The sequence below is a fragment of the Vombatus ursinus genome, unplaced genomic scaffold (genome assembly GCF_900497805.2).
Source record: "Vombatus ursinus unplaced genomic scaffold, bare-nosed wombat genome assembly UNPS02014825.1, whole genome shotgun sequence".
Taxonomy (NCBI): Eukaryota; Metazoa; Chordata; class Mammalia; order Diprotodontia; family Vombatidae; genus Vombatus; species Vombatus ursinus.
Window position 1 is genome coordinate 4628588 of NW_020954603.1, and position 21500 is coordinate 4650087.

The 21500-nt window shown below is 40.1% G+C and overlaps 1 protein-coding gene across 1 annotated transcript in view; it reads right to left on the minus strand.

The window, feature by feature from the left end:
- Positions 1–21500, minus strand: part of FAF1 (Fas associated factor 1) — a 427400-nt gene that overhangs the window by 271956 nt on the left and 133944 nt on the right. The window contains exons 5-6 of the mRNA XM_027837985.1: positions 5259–5350; positions 3270–3358 (exon numbers count right to left, since the gene is read on the minus strand). Of these exons, the coding sequence (XP_027693786.1) occupies positions 3270–3358; positions 5259–5350 (181 nt within the window). The remainder of the gene's footprint in view (positions 1–3269; positions 3359–5258; positions 5351–21500) is intronic.

Consider the following 21500-nt stretch of genomic DNA (forward strand, 5'->3'; position numbering starts at 1 on the left):
GATGCTTTGCAATGTTAAATTTTAAAATCAACATCAATATCTTGTCAATGATATTTAATATTCAATAAATGACTTCGTATTATAACCTCAAGAATGTAGATAGTAAGAAAAATGGAACTGGGTGAGACAATGTCAGCTATGTCATCAAATGGGCATAACAACAGTTGAAGTCCAAGAGCTGCATTGCAAATAAACAGACTGAAGGGTTACAAATGGAGGGAAATATATATATGTATATATACAAAATTTTTCATGTGAACTTTAAAAGCTCCAAAAGGCTCCCAAGCTGTTATTTTGTTCTATGGTATTCACACTGAAAACATAAAATGGGTAATATATATTATCCAAAAAGCAAAACTCTCCGAGATACAACAGGAAGACAGAGTATCTGAACAGAGCAATTAAATAAAATAACATTTGTAAAGTGCTTAGCAAAGTGCCTGGCACATATTGGGCACTTTAATAAAGGCTTATTCTATTCCTCCACAATGAACAATTCTTGAGTTTAGAAGGATATTATCTTAAAATGTACCTTTACTTATGACTCTCATATTACCCTGGTAATCATCTCATATCATTCTTTCCATCCAGAAACTTCCAGGTAATCATTTTCGCCTGATTATGAACTATTTCTAATTTCTCTTTTTTCCTTCTGTCACTCAATCCATAAGAATCACCATGAAAGTTTGGTAAACCTCAATCCAGAAAACCACTCATGAGTCTAGTCACTTAGCATTCCTGGCCTCCATAGTCTGGCGCTCCCCTTTCCCTTCAGTTTTATGTTCTACCTTTCTCTTCCAGATGCTCTATGCTCCAGCTAAACTAGGCCACCTGAACCTCCCCCACAGACTTCCTCACATTGTCCTAGCTCCCATCCTTAGCTCACACTTTACTATGCCTGTCATCAATTCCACTAACACCATTTTCTATCTACTGCATCCTTTAAGGCTCAACTCAAAGCCACTTCTTGGAAACCACTGCTACTCCCCAAAGCTGCTAATGCCCCTTCTGTCTTCTCTTTCCCTAGACTTTGCACAACATTTGGCTTGTACCTAAGTCTATGGTTCATTTTACACTAGAGCTATTTGTATATGTGTTACTGTAAGTTCCATGCAGGCAGAGATCAGGGTGAACTTAATCTTTATACGACTACCCATGGTGCCAAGTACACAGTAAGTGCTTAATAATTATTCACTAAATAGGAATGAATCTGCAAACTGCTCAAGATGAAATGGAACATGCCTTTGTCGTTATCACTCATGTGAGGCCCAGGCTCACAGACCTACTTCTCAGTAGGTATCAGGAGGCTGTGGCACCCAGGGAAGAGCACTTAGACTGAGAGTGTTACTGGATAGCACGGCACCTTCCCATGAGCCCAGGTGGACATGTGGAGGAATCTCTTTAATTTCACTCCTGGAAATCAGTGGTTCATACACCCTCATATCCTCTGCCTAATTTTAATTAGATGGATTATATGTGGGATGATAGGGATTACCTTTTAACTACCCCACCAAGGAATGTTTGAGATGACCAGATACGGCCTTCTTTGTGGAATGTCATCCTGGCTGAGGGCTCAATCAATATTGATACAAATGCCCGAGGAGTATTAGCACCACAGGAAGGATAGGAAACGGTGGGTGACAGCGACAACCCATACAACAACAGCACTTTCAGATTCACAAAGTGGTCCCTGCCCTGCCACGCTGTGATGCAGCTGTCTGATCTGTTGGACCAAATGAGAGAGAAGTTGGATCCAAAGCCTTCTGAGCCGGAAGCCATAGGATACTGCATCTGGCTCAGGGATGGAGAATGGGCTATGGTTATGATCTAGCTAGCCACAACTTTTTCAAATCGCCCTTAACACTGTTGATGATTCTGCTGACAGCTTGCTTGTATACGGATGTTTGAATGTGGTCTCCCCCACAGACTGTGAGATCCTAGAGGGAAGGGACGGTCTTTGGCCTTTCTTTGTGTCCCCAGTCCATAGCACAGGGCCTGCCTAGCACTGAAACAATGTCTGTTAACTTGATTATCACATTGAGGAGGAGTGTGGGGCACAGCAGTGTTTTCTTTCCTGCAGGCTCCATACTGACTTAGAAAAAAATAAATTCACATTATCTAGGTTGTGTGATTATTTTATTAAACATTTTCCAATTACATTTTAATCTGGTCCTAGCCACACTCTATCAGCTCTAGGATGAAGGAAGGAGAATCAGCCTTCAATCCGAGAAGCCTGGGTTTGAATCCTGGCTCAGACACTCACGAGGCTATGTAAGCCTGGACAGATCACTTAAGTAAGCCTGGAGCAACAGAGTAAATGCCCCTACCTGTCTTTCAGGGTTGTTATGTGGAAGTACTTTGTGCACCTGAAAATAATTCATAAATGTGAGGGATCGTTCTTTTCATAATTATCCTAATATCTCAACAACATTATTACAGAACAACATTGGTCACAGGGTGCAGAGCCCAGGATGTGTAGGTAACACACTGAAAAACTTTAAAAGCAACAAGAAGGTCCACACAGTAGAGTTCTAAAAACACAGGACTATACATCTAGAGCTAGAAGGAACCTCATGTTGGAGATGAGGAAACTGAAGCCTAGGGAAAAGTGGCCTGCCTGGGGCCACGAAGCTAGTGAATGTCAGGGCCTGGAGTTGAACCCCACCCTCTGACTCTGGAGCCAGGGCTCTTTTCACCGTGTCCCAGCACCCCCCAGCATGCTGCCTCCCAAAGGTACTAAGGTTTTTAATAGGCACAAAAACAAAGGATGTACCGGGAAAACTCATCAGCAATAACAACAGGGATGACAACAATAATGAAAGTATTATTATTGTTGTTGTTGCTGTTGTTGACAGCAGGCCCAGGGCCTGTTTCTGGGAAGAGAATGTTCTTGACACAAAGGATGGTTAAGTTACAGAGGCTATCTTAAGGGTCCAAGCAATGATCTGAGAGCCAGGCCATTTCAAGTTGTCAGAAGTTAGACAATAGTGTATTTGCTTTAGTTGAACTAAATACAATCCCATAAGCAGGATCTGACCATGGAAATCAGAAGGGAAGTGATTTTCTTGTATTCTAAGGGAAGAGAACATTCAAGGGAAAGGAAAATTCTAGCCTTAAGGACTGTCAATCGATGAATGATTTGGTGATGATCTCTGCTTTGATTCTGAAGTTCAAATGCAATATAAACCAAACCAGAAGTCTGAAATGTAGAAGCCCCACTAAATAGCAAAACCTTTCAATTCATGTTCCCATGAAAATGAAGACCTTACCCAGCATGACTCGAGGAAGGTGGTGGCAAGTCGGGTGTGAGCACATAAAGACAGTTGTTTTTTGGCAAGTGTAGAGTTTTTAAGACCGTCTGAAAAAAAGAAAAAACCATGACTGTTTCTGGGCACTGCCAACGCCTTAGAAGCTGTCATTTTGGCTGTAGCTATACTGTACTATTTTCATAAATTCAGCATATATTTCCATTTAATTCAATTCAACAAATATTTACTCAGCACGTACCAAGTGAGAGGCCTAGCACTGCCTGCTGTGGGGAAAACAGATAGCCTGACTCCTTCTAGACAATAAGCACTCCAAGTACAGACAGGGAGCAGGCATTAGTGGGGTTCAAGTATAATTCTCTGAACCAAGAGAGAACTAAATAAATACTTACAGAAACAGATACCACAGCACCTATTCCCCCAAAGCTCACAATCTAACAGAATAAGAAAAAAGCAGGATTTTTCCAGCAATAAGAGGTTGAATCCTAAGAAGCCCATCGAGCTCAGAGCTGCCTTGAGGTCACTTTAGCCAACGCTGAGAAGCTTGGGAACTTAGCTTAGCTCATACTAAAGATCTAGTCTACAAGTTGCTTGGGCACTGAGGTTAAAGGATCACATGGCCAGCAAGTGATGAGGCTAGCTATCTTTCTACTATGCCACCCTACCTCACCTTCCTTCTCTGAGAAACATAGGGTGCATCTCTAAGCCAAAGACTACGTCTCTACTCACTGCACAAAATCAGTCTCTCTGAGCTCAAAGGGAATTTGGGAATCTGAAACTAAACTCTTCAGGACAGAGAGATGGTCCAGCTTCCAAAAAGGCACAGGAAGTGAGTGAAGCACACATACAACTTCCACGATGTTTTTCTACTGTCATTCATAATCCTTTGTGCACCATGTTTCTAACCAAATGGATACTCAAAAGGTCTGCTCATACTGTCATATAATGTGACTAACTCTATTCCAATCCTCTTCTCATGCACATGTATGTGGTACAGGCAATAGAATGTTCCAGGGCTGCATAAGCAGAGCTCCAGCCATGGCCAGGAAGGCTCTAAATGGGCTTGGGTTCTCCAAGGATCAGGTGCATGAAATGCCCCACAAGGCAGATCACCACTTTTAAAGACTGACTCTGGGACTCCAGAAGATACTGGTTTGGGTCCACATTCTGTCACTAAATAGCCGCATTACCAACGGAAAACTGTTCCACTCTCAAGTTTCCATTTCTTTCTCTAGAAAATGAGAGGTATGGACACGATGACTTCCAAATTCCTTTAAAAAAGCAGTCTGAATTTTCTCCCAAGACAAAAAAAAAGAGCACTGGGTTTTGAAGTTTGTGGTGTGCTCTGTATTTCATATCTATATAGACACTTTATTTTACTCAAGCCATCTACTTCATTTATTTTATGCTTCTATGTGTATAGAGTGTATGGAGGGAGGGAACAAAATTGAATTTATAACTGCCTTTGGAAGACACAAGAAAATTTATTAATTGGGGAGAAAGAAATATAAAATTTATTTGGAATGCAAACTCCTGGACAATAGTCTTTTTCATTTTTGTCTTTACGTCCCCAGCAGTTAGCACAGAGCCCACAGAACGGTACAGTTCAATAAATGTCTGCTGAATTGATTTCGATCAGGAGATGTAACTTCTATTCTCACTGCTGCCACTAACTAGCTGTCCTATCCCCTCTCTGGCTCTCAGTCACCTCATTTGTAAAATGAAGGGTTAGTATTAGATGATCGTTAAGGTTCCTTCTAACTCTGTGATAATCCCATGAGTTTGTGAAGTTACAAAAGAGTGTGGCCAAGGAACTTGAATTATATGAAAAACTCACTCCTTTCAGACATTATGTGAATACTCTAGTGACCAAACACTTCAGTTTCTTGACACTTTGAACACTTGGAAAATCTGATCATGAACTTCCTGCCTACCGCTTAATCAACAGGCACATGTAATATTCTTTTATTTCTATGAAGTAAGGAAACTTACACTGTCTTCTACATCTCCAGTCTTCCAGCCTTTTAACAGCATTTTAGATACAGGAATCTGGAGTTCATTTTCTAGAATCTGTTTGATCTCTCCTGTCAAAGAAAGAAAAAAACAAATATTAATCAGATAACATGATACTCAACATTTTTCCATAACATCATAGCTCCAGGAATCCATTACTATGAAAAAAAAAGTTATTTATAAAACATCCATTTTAATCTACTTTTAGAATAGAAGATTTTATTGGGGAGGGTGATGTACTTTCAGAAAAACATTTAGGTAATATTTCAGAGTGGAAAAAACATTTATTTCAATCAATCTTTCTCAGAGTGTTTCTGCCCTAGCCATGCTCTCTTCTCCTACCTGGTATCCCTTCCTTCCTGCCCAGTCCCTTTTTGGGAATGCCCTCATACCCAGAATCTTCATTGTCTAGGACCGTGGAAGCTAAAAAACTTGCAGCTTCCTTGCTAATTAACATGTCCCTGTCTATGAGATTGGAGATAGGAAATCTAACCCCTTCCAATCAAACATCTGGCTCTCTTAGTTTCTCTAAGCTGCCATGATTCACAGAGTGATGACAGACCCCAGGATCCCACCCAATAAACTAAAACAGACTAGGATGAGCCAATTCCTGGAAATGGCCTCTGGCAAGATCATTGTGGACTCCTTCCTTTAGGCCCAGTATCAAGAACATCAGGCCCAAGGCTCTTTAGCAACATCCCTAGTTGGATCCTCTCCGTGCCCTTCTGTAAACAGCTATGGAGGTGTTTACAACTGTCCCGGATTTCAGGTGAGTACTATTCTTGTTTTAGATGTGAAAGCTGTTATGTATTTGTGAGGGGTTGGGGATACTGCCCTAGTCTCCTTTACTTGCTGTCCCTGCCTCTCCTTCCATAATTGAATCATGGATTTACCTTTAATGTATGTTTATTGATATCTTTTGTTTTTTCATCATCTAGATTTCTTCCTGTACTCTAATCCCTCCCACCTACCCATCCCAAGTTATGCCTTGAAACAAAATTAAAAAAACAAAAATTAAGAAAATCAATCAGTATAGTGGAAAAAAGTGTGACATTATATGTAATTCAATACACTATAGACCACCCTCACGTCTACAAAGGCATGGCAGAAGGTATGTTCTCATATCTCTTCTTTGAGGCCAAACTTCAACAATCATTATAAATATCTACTATTTGTTAGGCACTATAATAGGCAGTGAAGCTACAAATTTTTTAAAAAAATTAATCCCTATTCTCAAAAAGCTTACAATATTGAATATAATTTCTACTTAACAGTGATAGTTATGGTTCTTCTTTGCCTGTCATTTCTTTCTCACCATATTGCTATGCTATTGCTCACATTTCTAGAATTATAACAAATAACAGTGGATAAAAAAAGGCCACCCTTGCTTTATTCCTGTATCTACTAGGAACACTTCAAATATGTGTACGTTGCATATGATGCTTGCCTTTTTTAAGATACATTTATAGTGTGTGTGTGTGTGTGTGTGTGTGTGTGTGTGTGTGTGTGTGTGTGTAAGGTAAGGATCAACCCAAGCAGAAGGTAGCCCAGTAAGTACTCAATCTCCACCATCCCATTCATAACCAGGTAGTACCAATGTCTGAAGCTTATTCCAAAGGGGAGGGTGACAGACATGGAATAGGGTAGACTGGCAAAAGAAGGAAATTTCTGATGGGTCCCAGGCGCAAGATGGTAAATTAGTTTACGTACCCTGTCAGATCATGGAAGCTTACAGGGAAGGATTTCTGAGTGAGTACCTTAAGACTTAAAGTCCATAAGGTATAACCTTGCTGGACTTCTTGCTTTCTTATCCCCTAGATCAGCTGCAAGTGTTCTGCTTCTGGGATTTCTCTTTGGGAAGAGTTTTTAGGGACTAGAGAAAATGACTAGCCTTCCATATTATTGATCCTGTGACCAATCAATGATAGCATTTATTTGATTACTGTGGCCAAAGCAGGGTGTGAAAGATAGGCATGGCAGCAGGATTGTGAAGCATGCTTGGGTAGCTTGTAAGAGAGGCAAATTTGGGCTGTTAGGAAAAACTTCCTAACGTATAAAGCTATCCGAAAGTATACTGAGCTGCCTTAGAAGACAGGGAGGAATTCCTCCTCTCTTCATGAAGAGGACAGAGGATCAAATTCATTAGTAGAAGGGCCTCTGCTCCTGGTACAGTTTGAATTAGAAGACCTTTGAAGTCATTTAGATGTGAAAAACTGAAAATTTCCTTTGTCATTTCACTCTAAAAACTGTAGGATAGAGTTGATGAGTGACATGTAACAATCTAACGTACTACAGAATCTTCACATCACATATATGTGCAGTGTGTGTGTGTGTGTGTTGAGGGATCCACAATGAGCACAGATCAATTAATCAAAAGCACTGCTCTAGGAGTCTCAGCTTTTTAATGGGTAAAATGACAGTGACAAAACTCACATTAACCTAATGAGGTTTCTCTAAGCAAAAGTACTTTGCCAGCTGCTATCAAACTTAATGTAATTTGAGGTGCTGTTATTTCTCAGATTCGGAGCTGAAAGGTACCTCAAAGGTCATCTAATCCAATTCTTTTATCTTAGAAAGGAAAAACTAGGGCCCAGAAAGGTTCAGTGCATTGCCCAAGCTCATCTAGATAATAAGTGGCAATGTAGATGTTTGAGCTGATTAACATTTTTATCAGTGATTTAGAAAAAGGCATAAATGAGGTAGCTATGCGGCACAAAGGATAAAGTGCCGGGCCTGGGGTCAGGAAGATTTCATCCTCATGAGTTCAAATCTGGCCTCACACACTTAGTAACTGTGTAACCCTGGTCAAGTTACTTAACCCTGTTTGCCTCAGTTTCCTCATCAGTCAAATCAACTGGAGAAGGAAATGGTAAAACCACTCCAGTATCTTTGCTAAGAAAACCCCAAATGGGGTCACAAGGAGTCAGACAAGACTGAAAAACAATTGAACAACACAAATGGGATGCTCATCAAATTTGCGTGTGACTCAGCTAGGAGGGATAGCTAACAGAGGATTACAAAATCAAGAATAGATTACATTTATGGCTATTGAATTTTCAAGTCTTACACTTGGGTACAAAAGAATCAACTTCATAATTACAAGATATGGGAGAAATAATTAGACAGCACTTTATCTGAAAAAGGTGTGAGGGTATTCATGAACTCCAAGCTCAATGTGAGTAAGCAGTGTGATCTGGAAGACAAAAAAAAAGCTGATGGGATGTTGGACTGTATTAAGAGAGGCAGGGATTCCAGGAATGAAGAGATGATTAGTCCCAGGGTATTGTGACCTTTTCCAATGTCATCTGAAGTACTGAGTTCTGTTCAGTCCATCATGGTCTAGTAAAGACATGATAAACTCAGGAGTGGGGACAGAGAAAGGTGAAACTGGAGGTCCCCTAAAGCTCCTCCCAAAACTAAACTGAACTTCCCTAAGATTCTGTTTACTCACTTAAAAAAAAAATACCTAATCACAGGGTAATGCCAATAAGTTAGTCACACCTCCTTATCATGTAGCTCATCTCCTAAGGATTAGCCAAGCTCTCCTCTCTAGGTCCTCATCAGAGGACTGCTTATAAGAGAGACTAATCATTCTCAGTCTCCTTTCTCTTAATTTTTAATCATATTATACCCATTGACCCTGGCTGTCCCCCAGGGCTCTGTCTTGGATCCCTTCTCTTCTTCCTCTATACTATTTTGCTTGATCTCATCAGCTCCAATGAATTCAATTATGATCTCTCTGAAGATGATTCCCAGAACTATATGTCAAGCCATAATCTTTCTCCTTTGAACTCTAGTGCTACACCATATCTCAAGTTGGATAGCCCATAGGTATCTCAAAATCAGCATGTCTGAAATTGAATTCATTCCCCCCACCCCCAATATTTCCTGATTTTTCAACTATACTTTTATTGTTCAAGGCACCACCATCCTTCCAGTGACCCACAACATTGGCGATATCTTTGACTCCTCACCTAGATTCTACCTTCATAACATCTTTCATTTATGTCCTATCCTCTCCACTTGTATAAGTACCATCCTATCATCTCTCACCCGAACTGCTACAATAATCTCCTCTAGGTCTCCCTTCCACAGGTCCTTTCCCACTTCCATCTATCCTCCACTTACCTGCTAAAGTCACTTTTCCTAAAGTACAAATCTGACTATGTCATACTTCCCTCTACCCCCACTCGATAAACTTTAGCAATCCCTATTACTTCCAGGATCAAATATAAAAGCTTTTCACAACACTTTTCCAACCTTGGAATTGAATAAATTGGCAATGAATTGGCATTGAATAAATAGATGTTTGACAACTGATAAGCTTGTTAATTCTTTTGTCACTATGATTGTTGCTGTCCTAACATTTGGTGCCACTGAATTTTTTAAACAACAACCACCGTCGGTAGATAGGCAAAAATGCCTACCAAAATGTCTGGAAAGAATTTAATGGCCACCCCTCCCTATCATTGAATTCCACAAGAAAGAATTGTTTGGAATTGAGCAATGAAAGCAATGAAGAAGGGACTGGGTCAACAGATGGAGTCCCTGTTCAGTTGTCTCCATTCAGGTAAGGTGAGGCCCTTCAAAATGAGTTGTTGAGGGCTCTATTCAGGAAAGAGATTGGAGGACTGAGGAAAAAACATCTGTTGTAGGTGAAATAAAACTAGTCTAGGAGTCAGAAGGCCAGTGTTCAACCTGAGGCTAATACTAACTAGCCATATGACCAGGAACAAGTCACTGCACTTCAGGTACAGTCTATTCATCTTGAAATTGGATAATATCCAAGGTTTCACAGGTATTACCAGGCATATTATGGGCGTGAATCATCCAGTCATTCAGGTTTAAGGCTTCCATCGTCTTTGACACTTCCTTCTCCCTCACTGACCAAACCAAATCAGTTGCCAAGTCTTGCTGACTTGACCTCCATTTCTTGGACACTGATCCCTTTGCCCTCTCCACACCCTAGCGAAGGGGAAGGTTATTCAAAGTCTAACCTGGTTCCAATCTAACACTCCAGCCTTATTTTATAGATATTCCCCTTCAAATACTCTACAGTCCAGGCAAACCGGTCCTCTTGCTATTCCTCACACATAACTCTCCATTTCCCATCTCTGAGCCTTTGCATAGGCTGTCCTCCATGGCCAAAATGTCCCCCATCTGCCATATTTTAGAATCCCTAATTTCCTTCAAAGCACACTTCAGATGATACCTCCTACATGAGATCTGACCTGCCTTCCCCCTCCCCAACTAAAAATGATTACTCCCTTCAGGCATTTTGCCTACATCTGCATTATTATTAGTCACATACCTAACTTCCAAGTTTTGTAATTCATCACTCTTCTTCACCTCCAGATCCCTTAGGTTTTGTATCATTTCCACACTCAAATTACCTCTTACATCAGACCGTTCCTCTCTATTTACACAAATAACAATTTTATCCAGGCCCTCATCCCCCCTTTCCTAGCCTACAAAAATGGTCTAATTGGTTTACCTGCTTCAAGTACCTTTTCTCTCCAAACCATCCTTCAGTCATCAAATGATTTTCCTTAAGTGATGGTCTGACCACATCACCCACAATAAACTCCAGTAACTCCCTATTACCTCAAGGATCAAACACAAACTACTCAAGATATTAGGAGACACCCTGTTTTCCAGAGCTAAGGCCTAGCAAGTAGGCTGTGCCCTGAACTTGGCATATCAACAATTCTTTGCACTCACACTCTGGATGATCTCACCTGCTAACAAAAATCACATCATTACTGTATTGCTTTGAACAGCACCAGGTGTTCTCTGAGTTAGACAAGCACCAGACAAGCTCAGACAAATTCTACATCACAAAGCCCTGTTACGAATCAAACTTGTCACACTGATGCTATTGTCCCTCATTGTTAAGGCTACAGTTCACTATGTAGCCACTGGTATAAGTATTGAGATCAGCTTTCAGTGAAGCGGGTCCCCTCACTAGAGGTGGGGCCCTGGCACACATGTCTAATTTACCTCCTTGCTTGCAAGCCTTTCCCTCACTTTGGAATTAAATTTCAGGTTGATTCCTGATTCTCCTCCCTCTAGCCTGCTCTTTTCAGCTCCAGCCACCCACAGGTTAGAGGCCGGTTCAGTCTGGTTGACAAACTCTTCTATTCGACTTTTAAAATCCTTTACAACCTACACTCACATATGGCACTGTAACTCCTATCTTCACACTTCTGCAGGCACCATTCCCTACGCCAGGACTACCCTCTGTTCTCACATCAGCCTCAAATAACCTCTCTTCTTTCAAGACATAGCTCAAGCACTAGTTTCAACATGAAGCCCTTCCTGATTCCCCAATTATTAGTATCCTACCTGCTTAACCACCTTTAGGTGTACATATACACATATACACAGATGTATTTATATATCTATATATATTTATATTTATTCCATATACGCTTACATGTACTTGCTGTCATCCCTATTAGAATGTAAAGTTCCTTAAGATTGGGGATTATTTCATTCCTAGTGCCTAGCACAGTGTGCAAGGGAGGTGCTTAGTAAATAAGTATTTATTGACTGGATGCTATCAAATCCCTCCAATAGAAGGTAAGCTCCATTAGGGCAAAGGCAGTGCCCTTTTCCTCTTTGTAACCCCAATGTCAAGTACAGTGCCTTTTACATTTACATTAGGAACCTAATAAATGTTTGGTTGAATTGAATTAAAGTAAGCAGCAGTACATTCCCAACGATGACTATCATAAAAGATACCATCAGTATAACTATAAAGGGGTAACAGAGGAGAGGCCTGAACACTGTATTAGTCACCAGCAAATATTAAGTGAATTCCAGCTATTTATGAAGCTCCAAGACCTCCAGGGCATTGGGGAGAAATGTATGAAGGAAAATAGAGAAAAGAACAAGTGAATAATTGAAAAATCATTTACTAAGCCCTTTTTATGGATCAAGTACTTTGCTAAGTGCTGGGAATACAAATGGAGAAAACAAGGTCTCTGTTCTTAAGGAGCTCAAACAATAGAGTCAAGGAAACAAAACACACATAAGAGATTTCAGCAGCAGCAGGGTACATTAGAAGGCCCAAAAGAACTGCACAAGATGAGGTCAAAGTCTAATGCAAATAGTTGTGATCTTCAGTGATGGAAAATTATCATTAGGTTAACCTTTGAATACTACTACAAGCTATATATATATATACATATATATACATATATATATATATACATATATATATATATATATACATATTTTATTTTTAAACATTTTTATTTAAAGTTTTGAGTTCCAAATTCTATCCTTCCCTCTCTCTCCTCCCCTCTACCTGAGATGGTAAGTAATCAGATATAGGTTATATATGTGCAATTATGTAAAACATTTCCATACTAGTCATTTAGTACAAAAAGACTCAAATAAAAGAAAAAAAATGAAATAAAATGGAAAAACAGTATGCTTCACTCTGTATTCAAATAATATCAGTTCTTCCTTTGCAGGTGGACAGTATGATTCATCATTAGTCCTTTGGGATTGTCTCAGATCACTGTATTGCTGTGAATAGCTAAATCATTCACAATTATTCATTGAACAATATTGCTGTTACTGTGTACATTTTCCTGGTTCGGTTCACTTCACTATACATCATATATGTAAGTAAGTCTTTCCAGATTTTTCTGAAATCATCCTGCTTGTCATTTCTTACAGCATAATAATATTCCATCACAATCATACACCACAGCTTGTTTAGCCATTCCCCAATTGATGGGCATCCCTTCGATTTTCAATTCTTAGCCACCATGACAAGAGCTGCTATCAATATTTTTGTATAAATATGTCTTTTTTCCTTTTTTTAGAATTCCACTATATTGCCCTCATACCAATGAGATTATGGTTCCAACAAAGCATGGAATTCCAGTATTATGTATTTCATAATATTTTTGTAAAGAATGAACAATTATTACTACTATGACTGAATGAATGAAAAAACTTTTATTAAGTGCTTAATATGTGGCAAATACTATGTGAAGAACTAGTGATAAAACAATAAAAGGAGAAATAGTCCCTGCCCTCAAGAAGCTCCCATTCTAATAAGGGAAACCTATCCAAATAGGAAAGCAGTGGTGAAGGCAGGCTATTGTGGTTTGTAAAGTGACAAGGATGAAGAATGGAGCCATAGAAGGAAGATGACAAACCCTTTCAATTAGAAAAGGCATTAATGACTTGATTATAGGTCCAGAACTAGAAGGGGAAGATGGAGAAGAGGACGTGAGGGTACACACAGCAGAAAAGACCAGGGAGTAAAGTGACAAACGCCTGAGCCTGCTCAGACTCTAAGAGTGACTTAGCAGTCACCATCACCATCATTGCTATTATGTATTAATGTTTTATTATTTCCTCATAATAACAACAAGAGAAGATCAGATTCTCTAACACTAAGTTTACAGAGTGTAGTTGTTATAAAGAAAAAAAGAAAGTACAGGAAGAGGAAGTCATGGAAGCATAAGCAGGGATCCTAGAAGAGATGACAGGAAGGACACCCAGTCCAGCCCCTTCACTGACAGGTAAGTCCTACGCAATAGGGTCTGTGCCACTGATCTTCACCAGTCACAGGAGGGCCAAGGTGGGAACAGAATGACACGATAGAAGGAGTCTAATGGAAAACAGAAAATAAATAAGAGAGAAGGAAGCAAAGGCATTAAAAAGTCATGGCCCAAACTGGACACACATCACCGACTTACTCAATTTACAAAAACGTTTGTAGAATTTATTTAATTGGAGCGAGGGAATGTGTTGAGATTGGCATAAAAGACCAGGAGAGATACTGTCAGTTGGCCTGCCTCAGTCACTGTCATCCTTCTGCCTTGAAATGGGAGGATCACTTTCCTCAGAACAAGAAGAGCTCTCCCATGGATCATTTCATTTAAATTTCTATATCCCTCAAAGTTTCCACTAACAACCTTCATACTGACAGGGAAGGCAAAGCAAGACAGAGCAATGCTAAGCACTTGTGAAACAAATTTAAGCAAAAGAAAGATAGTCATAACTACCACTACTACTACTACTACTACTACTGATGATGATGATGATGATGATGATGATGATGATGATGATGATGATGATGATGATGATGATGATAGCATTTCTATAGTGTTTTAAAGTTCGCAAAGCATTTTACAAATGATAAGTGATTTAATCTTCACAATATCCCTTAGAGGTAGGTGCTATTATTATCCCCATTTTACAAATGAGGAAACTGAGATAAACAGAGGTTAAATGACTTGCCTGGGGTCACATAGCTAGTAAATGTCTAAGGAAGGATTTGAATTCAGGTTTTCCTGATTCCAGTCCAGTGTCCTATCCATTGCATTCAAGAAGGTTACATTCAAATGGGGGAGCATGGCACAAAAAAGTAAGCTAGAAGGGGGATGTTCGCCATGATTTCAAAGTCCAGATAATCAGAATCAAGAGCAGGAGAGCAATGAAGGTTGGCAGGCCTAGCCCTTCCCCAAAATAGTGACCCCTACCAAAAGGAACGAAAAAAGGGTGCCAACACGGCAGGGTCATCTGATGGATATTCCATTGTGACAAGGCTCCAGGTGCTGAAGGGAGATTCAGAGTGAGACAACAGTTAAGGAATGGGGGCAAAATCTAGAAACAGAACTAGGAGGGGAAAGCAATCAAAGACATTTTAATACTTGCCTAAGGTTATATCATCAATCAAAGGCAAAGCCAAAACTCTAAAATCTAGGTCATAAGCCCTTTTTTAATATTATATTCTAATTCATTATCATACAATATACAATACATACAATAAAATGCATATCACAGAATCACAAGCTCTAATCAAGCTGAGAGGCTCATTACTAGGTTAGCTATAGGATGACAGCTACCAGAGACCATCAAATAAACCAGTATAGTAGGTTACTCATGAAAAAAACTACAGATCTGAGTCACAGAGTTAAAGATTTTTCAGATAAATGATGCATGAGCTAAATATTCTACTTAGGATCACCAGATCATAGAATAGAGACCTAGAAATAACTTAGGGTCAGGTAGTCCAGCATCCTCAGTTTATGATGATGGCTTTAGAAACAGAAACTGGCTCAGAGAGGGAAGTATAGCTCCCAGGGTCACAGAGGCAGATAACACCAGAGCCAGAAGGTTGAGCCTAGATTAGATAGCCTTCGAGGCCCCTTCCAGCTCTAGACAGGAGATCATGATCAATATGATTTAAACCCAGGTCCTCTGACTACACTGTACTGCCCTATTTTTCTGCTACCATAAGTAGCCCTCCTTGGCATTTATACATGATGCTTCATTGTGGTGCAGAAACGAGGCTGTGTTCTCCAAGGCTAGGCCAGCGCAGCCCAATCTCTGGCACACAGCTGGACAGACTTCAAATACAGGCCTAGCCTAGTAGCAGACTGCAGGTCGAGGAGCCTGAGACTCATCACTATGAGGCTCATGAGGTTGGCAGCTGAGTAATGAATGTCTTGGTCACAGTGACCCATAAAGTTAATATAAATGTATCCACCAGAGAAAGGCTTCTAGCACATTGGCTAAGTCCTTTACAGAGAAACATGGAAAAAATAGCCAAGAATTAAGATGTAGAAAGGTTGTAAATGTGCAGCAGTGGAGGGAGTTCTTGACCATCTACCTCAGGGTCTGAAGCTGGACAGGGCAAGAGGGCTTTGAGATCCATCACTTCCCTTAATCTTTACAATAACCCTGAAAGGTAGGCATGGTAGATGGTGAGCTTGCTTTAGGACGAAGAAGCTGAGATGCAGAGGCGGGAAGTGCCTTAGCAAAGGTCGTGAAGCCAGTCATCGCTCTATTCTGCTACCGGCTGTCTCCTGTCATGGTACTACATACACAGAATTTTAAAGCTGAAAAGGACTTTCGAGACAATCTATTCCAACTTTCATCATTTCATAAATTAAGAAAATGGGGTCCAGAGAAAGAAGGGAAGGTAGATGTACAAATTTACAAATTTATGTTATCCAGAGAGCCAAGACTAAAATCTGGATTTCCCAATTCTCAAACCTTTCCTCCATGCAGCTGGGTCAACATTCAAGGATTGAATTTGAATGAATGAATGAATGAGTATTTATTAAGTGTTCACTATTCACTGGGCATGGTACTAAGTGCTAGAGAAACAAAGACAAAAAGAGATCCAGTCCTAGCCCTCAAAGAGTTTGCATTCTAATGGGAAGAAAAAGATTTTGAGTATGAGGAGATACAGGGCTGGATTTAGTTGATTATAAGGCCTTCCAGTGGAATGGCATGCCTTTACCCAGAAGCAATGAAGCAATTACTTGATTACAGTGCTCAGAGTAAGAGATGAAAAGCAGAGAGAAGAAAGGTACATACAGGCAGCAATATGTGGACAGGAAGATGGTACGAAGTCAGTCATATTATTGTTGTTTGGTACAAGGGATGCTGATCCAAGTTGGGATAAGCCAGGCAGTGGCAGCAGACAGATGGTGTATTAGTTGGGGTGGATGACTGGATGGAAAGTGAAAGTGATGTATGTTTTGGGACATGAGGCCAATTAGAAAAGTGTAGCGGACAGGCAGCTACATGGGGCAGCGCACAGAGCTCCAGCCTTGGAGTCAGGAGGACCTGAGTTCAAATTCGCCCTCAGACACTTGATATTTGCTAGCTATGTGACCCTGGGCAAGTCATTTAACCCCAATTGCCTCACCAAAAAGCAAAAAAAAAAAAAAAAAAAAAAAGGCAGGGGGTGGGGGTGAGAGAAAAGAAAGAAAAATGTAGTGGACTAAGTGGCCTGAATTGCATTTGTTCTGACACCACTCAAGACCTCTGGGTCCCAGAGCTGGCAGTTGTATGAAGGAAGCCAACTAGAAACACGGAGGGATTGGAGCTGATTCTTCTAAGAGGTCTAGTTTCCATAAAATGTCAAGAATGAAACTAAGTGTATGCTGATCAAGCCTTTTGGTTTTTAACACCTATGAAAAAAAAAGGACTATAGGATTTACAGTTAGAAGGCAACCACAGAAACAATCTAATTCAATATTCAGATTTGAAAGGGGAAGAAATTGAGACCTTCCAAAGGGAAAGGACTTTGATTAGGGACCCATAAGTATTAAGCCATAGAGAAGCCTGAGCCTCTGGCTCTTGTCCCAAAGTCACTTCCTATAAGTCATGACTCTTTTGAAGAGCCTGGTATGGCATGACACTGCTTCCTATGTACAGGAAACCATTATAAGCAAACAGGTAAGATTGGTGTGTAGTGGACCATTTAAAAGGTCTCTTTTGAAAATGCAGATAGAATAATCATCTGTACACTGAAAACTTAGTACAAGCACGAGCCACTAGATGTCACTCTCTGATAGTTTATATAAAATTTGAGACAAAGTATGTTGTCATGGTGAGGAATTATGCAGACATATTTCCCTTACTCAGCACCTCTTTTGAATTTGGCCATGTCCTGAAATTACTATTTAAGAAGCAGTCATCTTCAGAAAACTTAATTTGAACTTCTTACCGTGATATCCTTTTCTTCTCATTTCAACAGTTCTCATCATGCCCAGTAGAAAATTTAATAGCTAAACTGTGATATGGTAATCAGAACCCAAGGTTTGTAATTAGAGAACTCGGCCCAAATCTCTACTATTTTAATACTACTTATGCAACCTCGGACAAGTCACATTTCCTCCTGGACTGTTTCTTCATCAGTTAAATAAATAGATTGAGCTAGATGATCTCCACTTAGACACCAGGGAGCCAAGAAAAGGGACTTCACATAGCTCTTTGATTTGATTCACAATGAAGAAAAAATGTATTCAAGAATCAGTATAATGAAACCAGAACCATGGGACCACTTTCCTCTTTCTTTAGCTCTCTAGCCTTTCGTACAATGCCTGGCACATAGTAAGCAATTGCATAAACGCTTGATGATTTGCCTTGGCGGGTAGAGGTGGGGGTTGGGAGGGTGTTGTGGAGCTCTGTGTCAGTCCAACAGCCAGATTAGAGACAAGATATCAACTGCAACATGTTTCTTACTGATTTCATCGTATTTGTTCTCCAATAAAATGAATACTTATGGCCTCTGGTCACAGACCAGTTTTAAATGAAGATGATAAAAGGTACCGATTACAAAATGGGATCCAATCAATCGATAAAAATTTATTAAACACCTGCTATGTGCCAGGGACTGTGCTAAGAACTGGAGATACAAAAAGGAAAGATAGACTCTACCCTCAAGGAGCTTACACTGTAATGGGGGAGACCCTATGCAAACAAGTATGTACAAACAGGCTATAAACAGGCTAAATGGGAAATAATTAACAGAGGGAAGGCACTAGAATCAAGAAGGCCTGGGACCGTTTCCAGTAAAAGATGAGATTTTAGTTGGGACTTAAAGGAGCCCAGAGAGGTCCCTCGGCAGAGCAAAAGATGGAAACAACAGAAGAAAATGCCTGAAGCTAAGAGATTATTCATGGAAAAGCCAGGAAGCCAATGTCACTGCATCCAAGAGTACCTGGGCTAGAAGTGAGGTGTAAGAAGACTCAAATGGTAGGAAGGGGCTAGGTTATAAAGGACTTTGAATGGCAAAGAGAGCATTTTGTTAATTGATCCTGGAGGTAATAAAAAGCCCTGGAGTTTATGGGGGGGGGGGGGGGGGACATGGCTGTACTTGCATTTTAGGAAAATCACTTTAGTGGCTAAGTGGAGATAGATTGGAACGGTGAGAGACCTGAGGCAGGGAGACCCACCAGCAGCTATTGCAATTATCTAGGTGTAAGGAGTGAGGTGATAAGGGCCTACGTTAGAGTAGGGGCAGTGTCAGAGAGAAGGGGGTATATTCAAGAGATGCTGCAAAGGTAAAACTGACAGACCTTGGCAACAGCTTGGAGGTGGGAGTGAGGGAGAGGGACAGAGAGGATGACTCCTAGCTTGAGAGCCTGGAAGACTAGGCTCCCCCCTCTAGAAGACGGGGGAGGAGGAGGTTGGGGGGAAAGAGAATGAGTTCAATTTTGAATATGTTTGGTTTAAGATATCTACTAGACATGTAGTTTTATATGTCTGAAAGGCAGCTGGATCTTACTTTGGAGGTGAGCAGAGAGACTAGGGGAGGACAGGTAGATTTGAGAATCATCAGCATAGGGATGGTAATCAAATCCATGGGAGCTGATGAGATCACTACATGCAGTAGAGAGGGAGAAGGAGGTCCAGGATAGAGCCCTGAGAGACAATAGTTAGAGAGCGTGACCTGGAGCAGGATCCAGGAAAGGAAACACAGGAGCAGTCAGAGAGGTAGAAGAAGAGGCAGGAGAGAGAAGGGGTATTCTGAAAACCTAGAGAGAAGAGAGCACCATGGAGGAGAGGGTGATAAACAGCAGCAAAGGCTGCAAGAAAGGTCAAGAAGAACGTGAACTGAGAAAAGGCCACTGGATTTGGCAACTGGAAAATCATTGGTAACCTCAGAGAGACCAGTTTTGGAGGAATTGGGTCAGAAGCCAGATTTGAAGGAATTAAGAAGAGAACGAGAGGAGAGAAAGCGGGGATACCTATCATACGTGGACTTTTAAAGATCCAGTGAAATTCTTTTCTGAGTTTCTCTGATTATTAAATACAAGTCCACGGACATCTCCAAAGTAAGATTAAAGTACACGCTACAAACATATGGTCAGTCCTAGACCCCCAAGAATCTTGGCAGCATCTCAGTAGGATCCTGAAAAGTGAGTAAACATGCAGAAGAGAGCAAACAGAATGATGAAGGGATTGCATTCAGTAAATGAAATGTTATTAAGCACCTACTCTGGTGGTAGGCACTGTACTAGGTATTAGGGATAGAAACACAAAAACAAAACATTGCCTGCTCTCAAGAAGACTGCATTCTATTAAATGAGAAGGGAGAGGGTGAAACGAGAGAGAGACAGAGAGATAGAAGAATAAATTGGAAAAATAGAAAGGAGGGAAATATATAGTTAGTAATCATAATTGTGAAAAAATTTTACAGCAAGTCCCTCTGATAAAGCCCTCATTTCTCAAATATATAAAGAACTCAGTCAAATTTAAGCTTATATCTAATTTCTATACTTACACAAGTTACTCTCCAATTGATAAATGGTCAAAGGATATGACAGGCAGTTTTCAGATGAAGAAATCAAAGCTATCTATAGTCACATGAAAAAATGCTCCAAATCATTATTGATTAGAGAAATGCAAATTAAAACAACTCTAAGGTACCACCTTATACCTATCAGATTGGCTAATGTAACAGAAAAGGTCAATGACAAATGCTGGAGGGAATGCGGGAAAATTGGGACACTAATACACTATTGGTGGAGTTGTGAAATGATCCAACCATTCAGGGGAGCAATGGAACTATGCTCAAAAGACTATAAAACTGTGCATTTGACCCAGCAATACCACTACTAGGTCTGTAGGTTTGTAATCCAAAGAGAAAAAAAAAAAGACAACCCAAAAAGGACCTATATATACAAAAATATTTATAGCAGCTCTTTTTGCAGTGGCAAAGAATTGGAAAATGAGTGGATGCCCATCAGCTGGGAAATGGCTGAACAAGCTGTGGCAAAGGGTTGTGATGGAATACTACTGTGCTGTAAGAAATGACGAGCAGGATGCTTTCAAAAAAACCCTGGAAAGACTTAACATGAACTGATGCAAAGTGAAATGAGCAGAACCTGAAGAACACTGTACACAGTTAACAGCAATATTGCATGATGATCAACTATGAATGACTGAGCTAGTCTCAGTAATACAATAATCCAAGACAAGTGAAAGACTTATGATGAAAAACGTTACCTGCATGCAGAAAAAAAACTAATGAAGTCTGAATGCAGATCAAAGCATATTTTTGCTTATTTTTAAAAATTTTTTGTTGGCATGTGTTTTCTTTCGCAACATGACTAATATGCAACGGCTTTTTGCATGACTGAACATGTATAACCTATATCAAATTGCCTGCCTTCTCACCAAGGAGGAGGGGGAGGAAGAAAATTTGGAACTCAAAAATTTTTTTAAAAGAATGTTTAAAAATTTTACAAGTAATTGGAAAAAATATTTAAACTTATTTTTTAAAAAGTTGGGGGAGTTGGAAGAAACATATTAGAAAGGTTGTGGAAATAGAATTGACCATGGTTGGCAAATGACTCAGTGGATGATGAAGGAAAAGAAAATGCCTACGATAGCTCCAAGACTTCTGCGCACATATAAACTCAAACAGTGACAACTATATTCTCCATT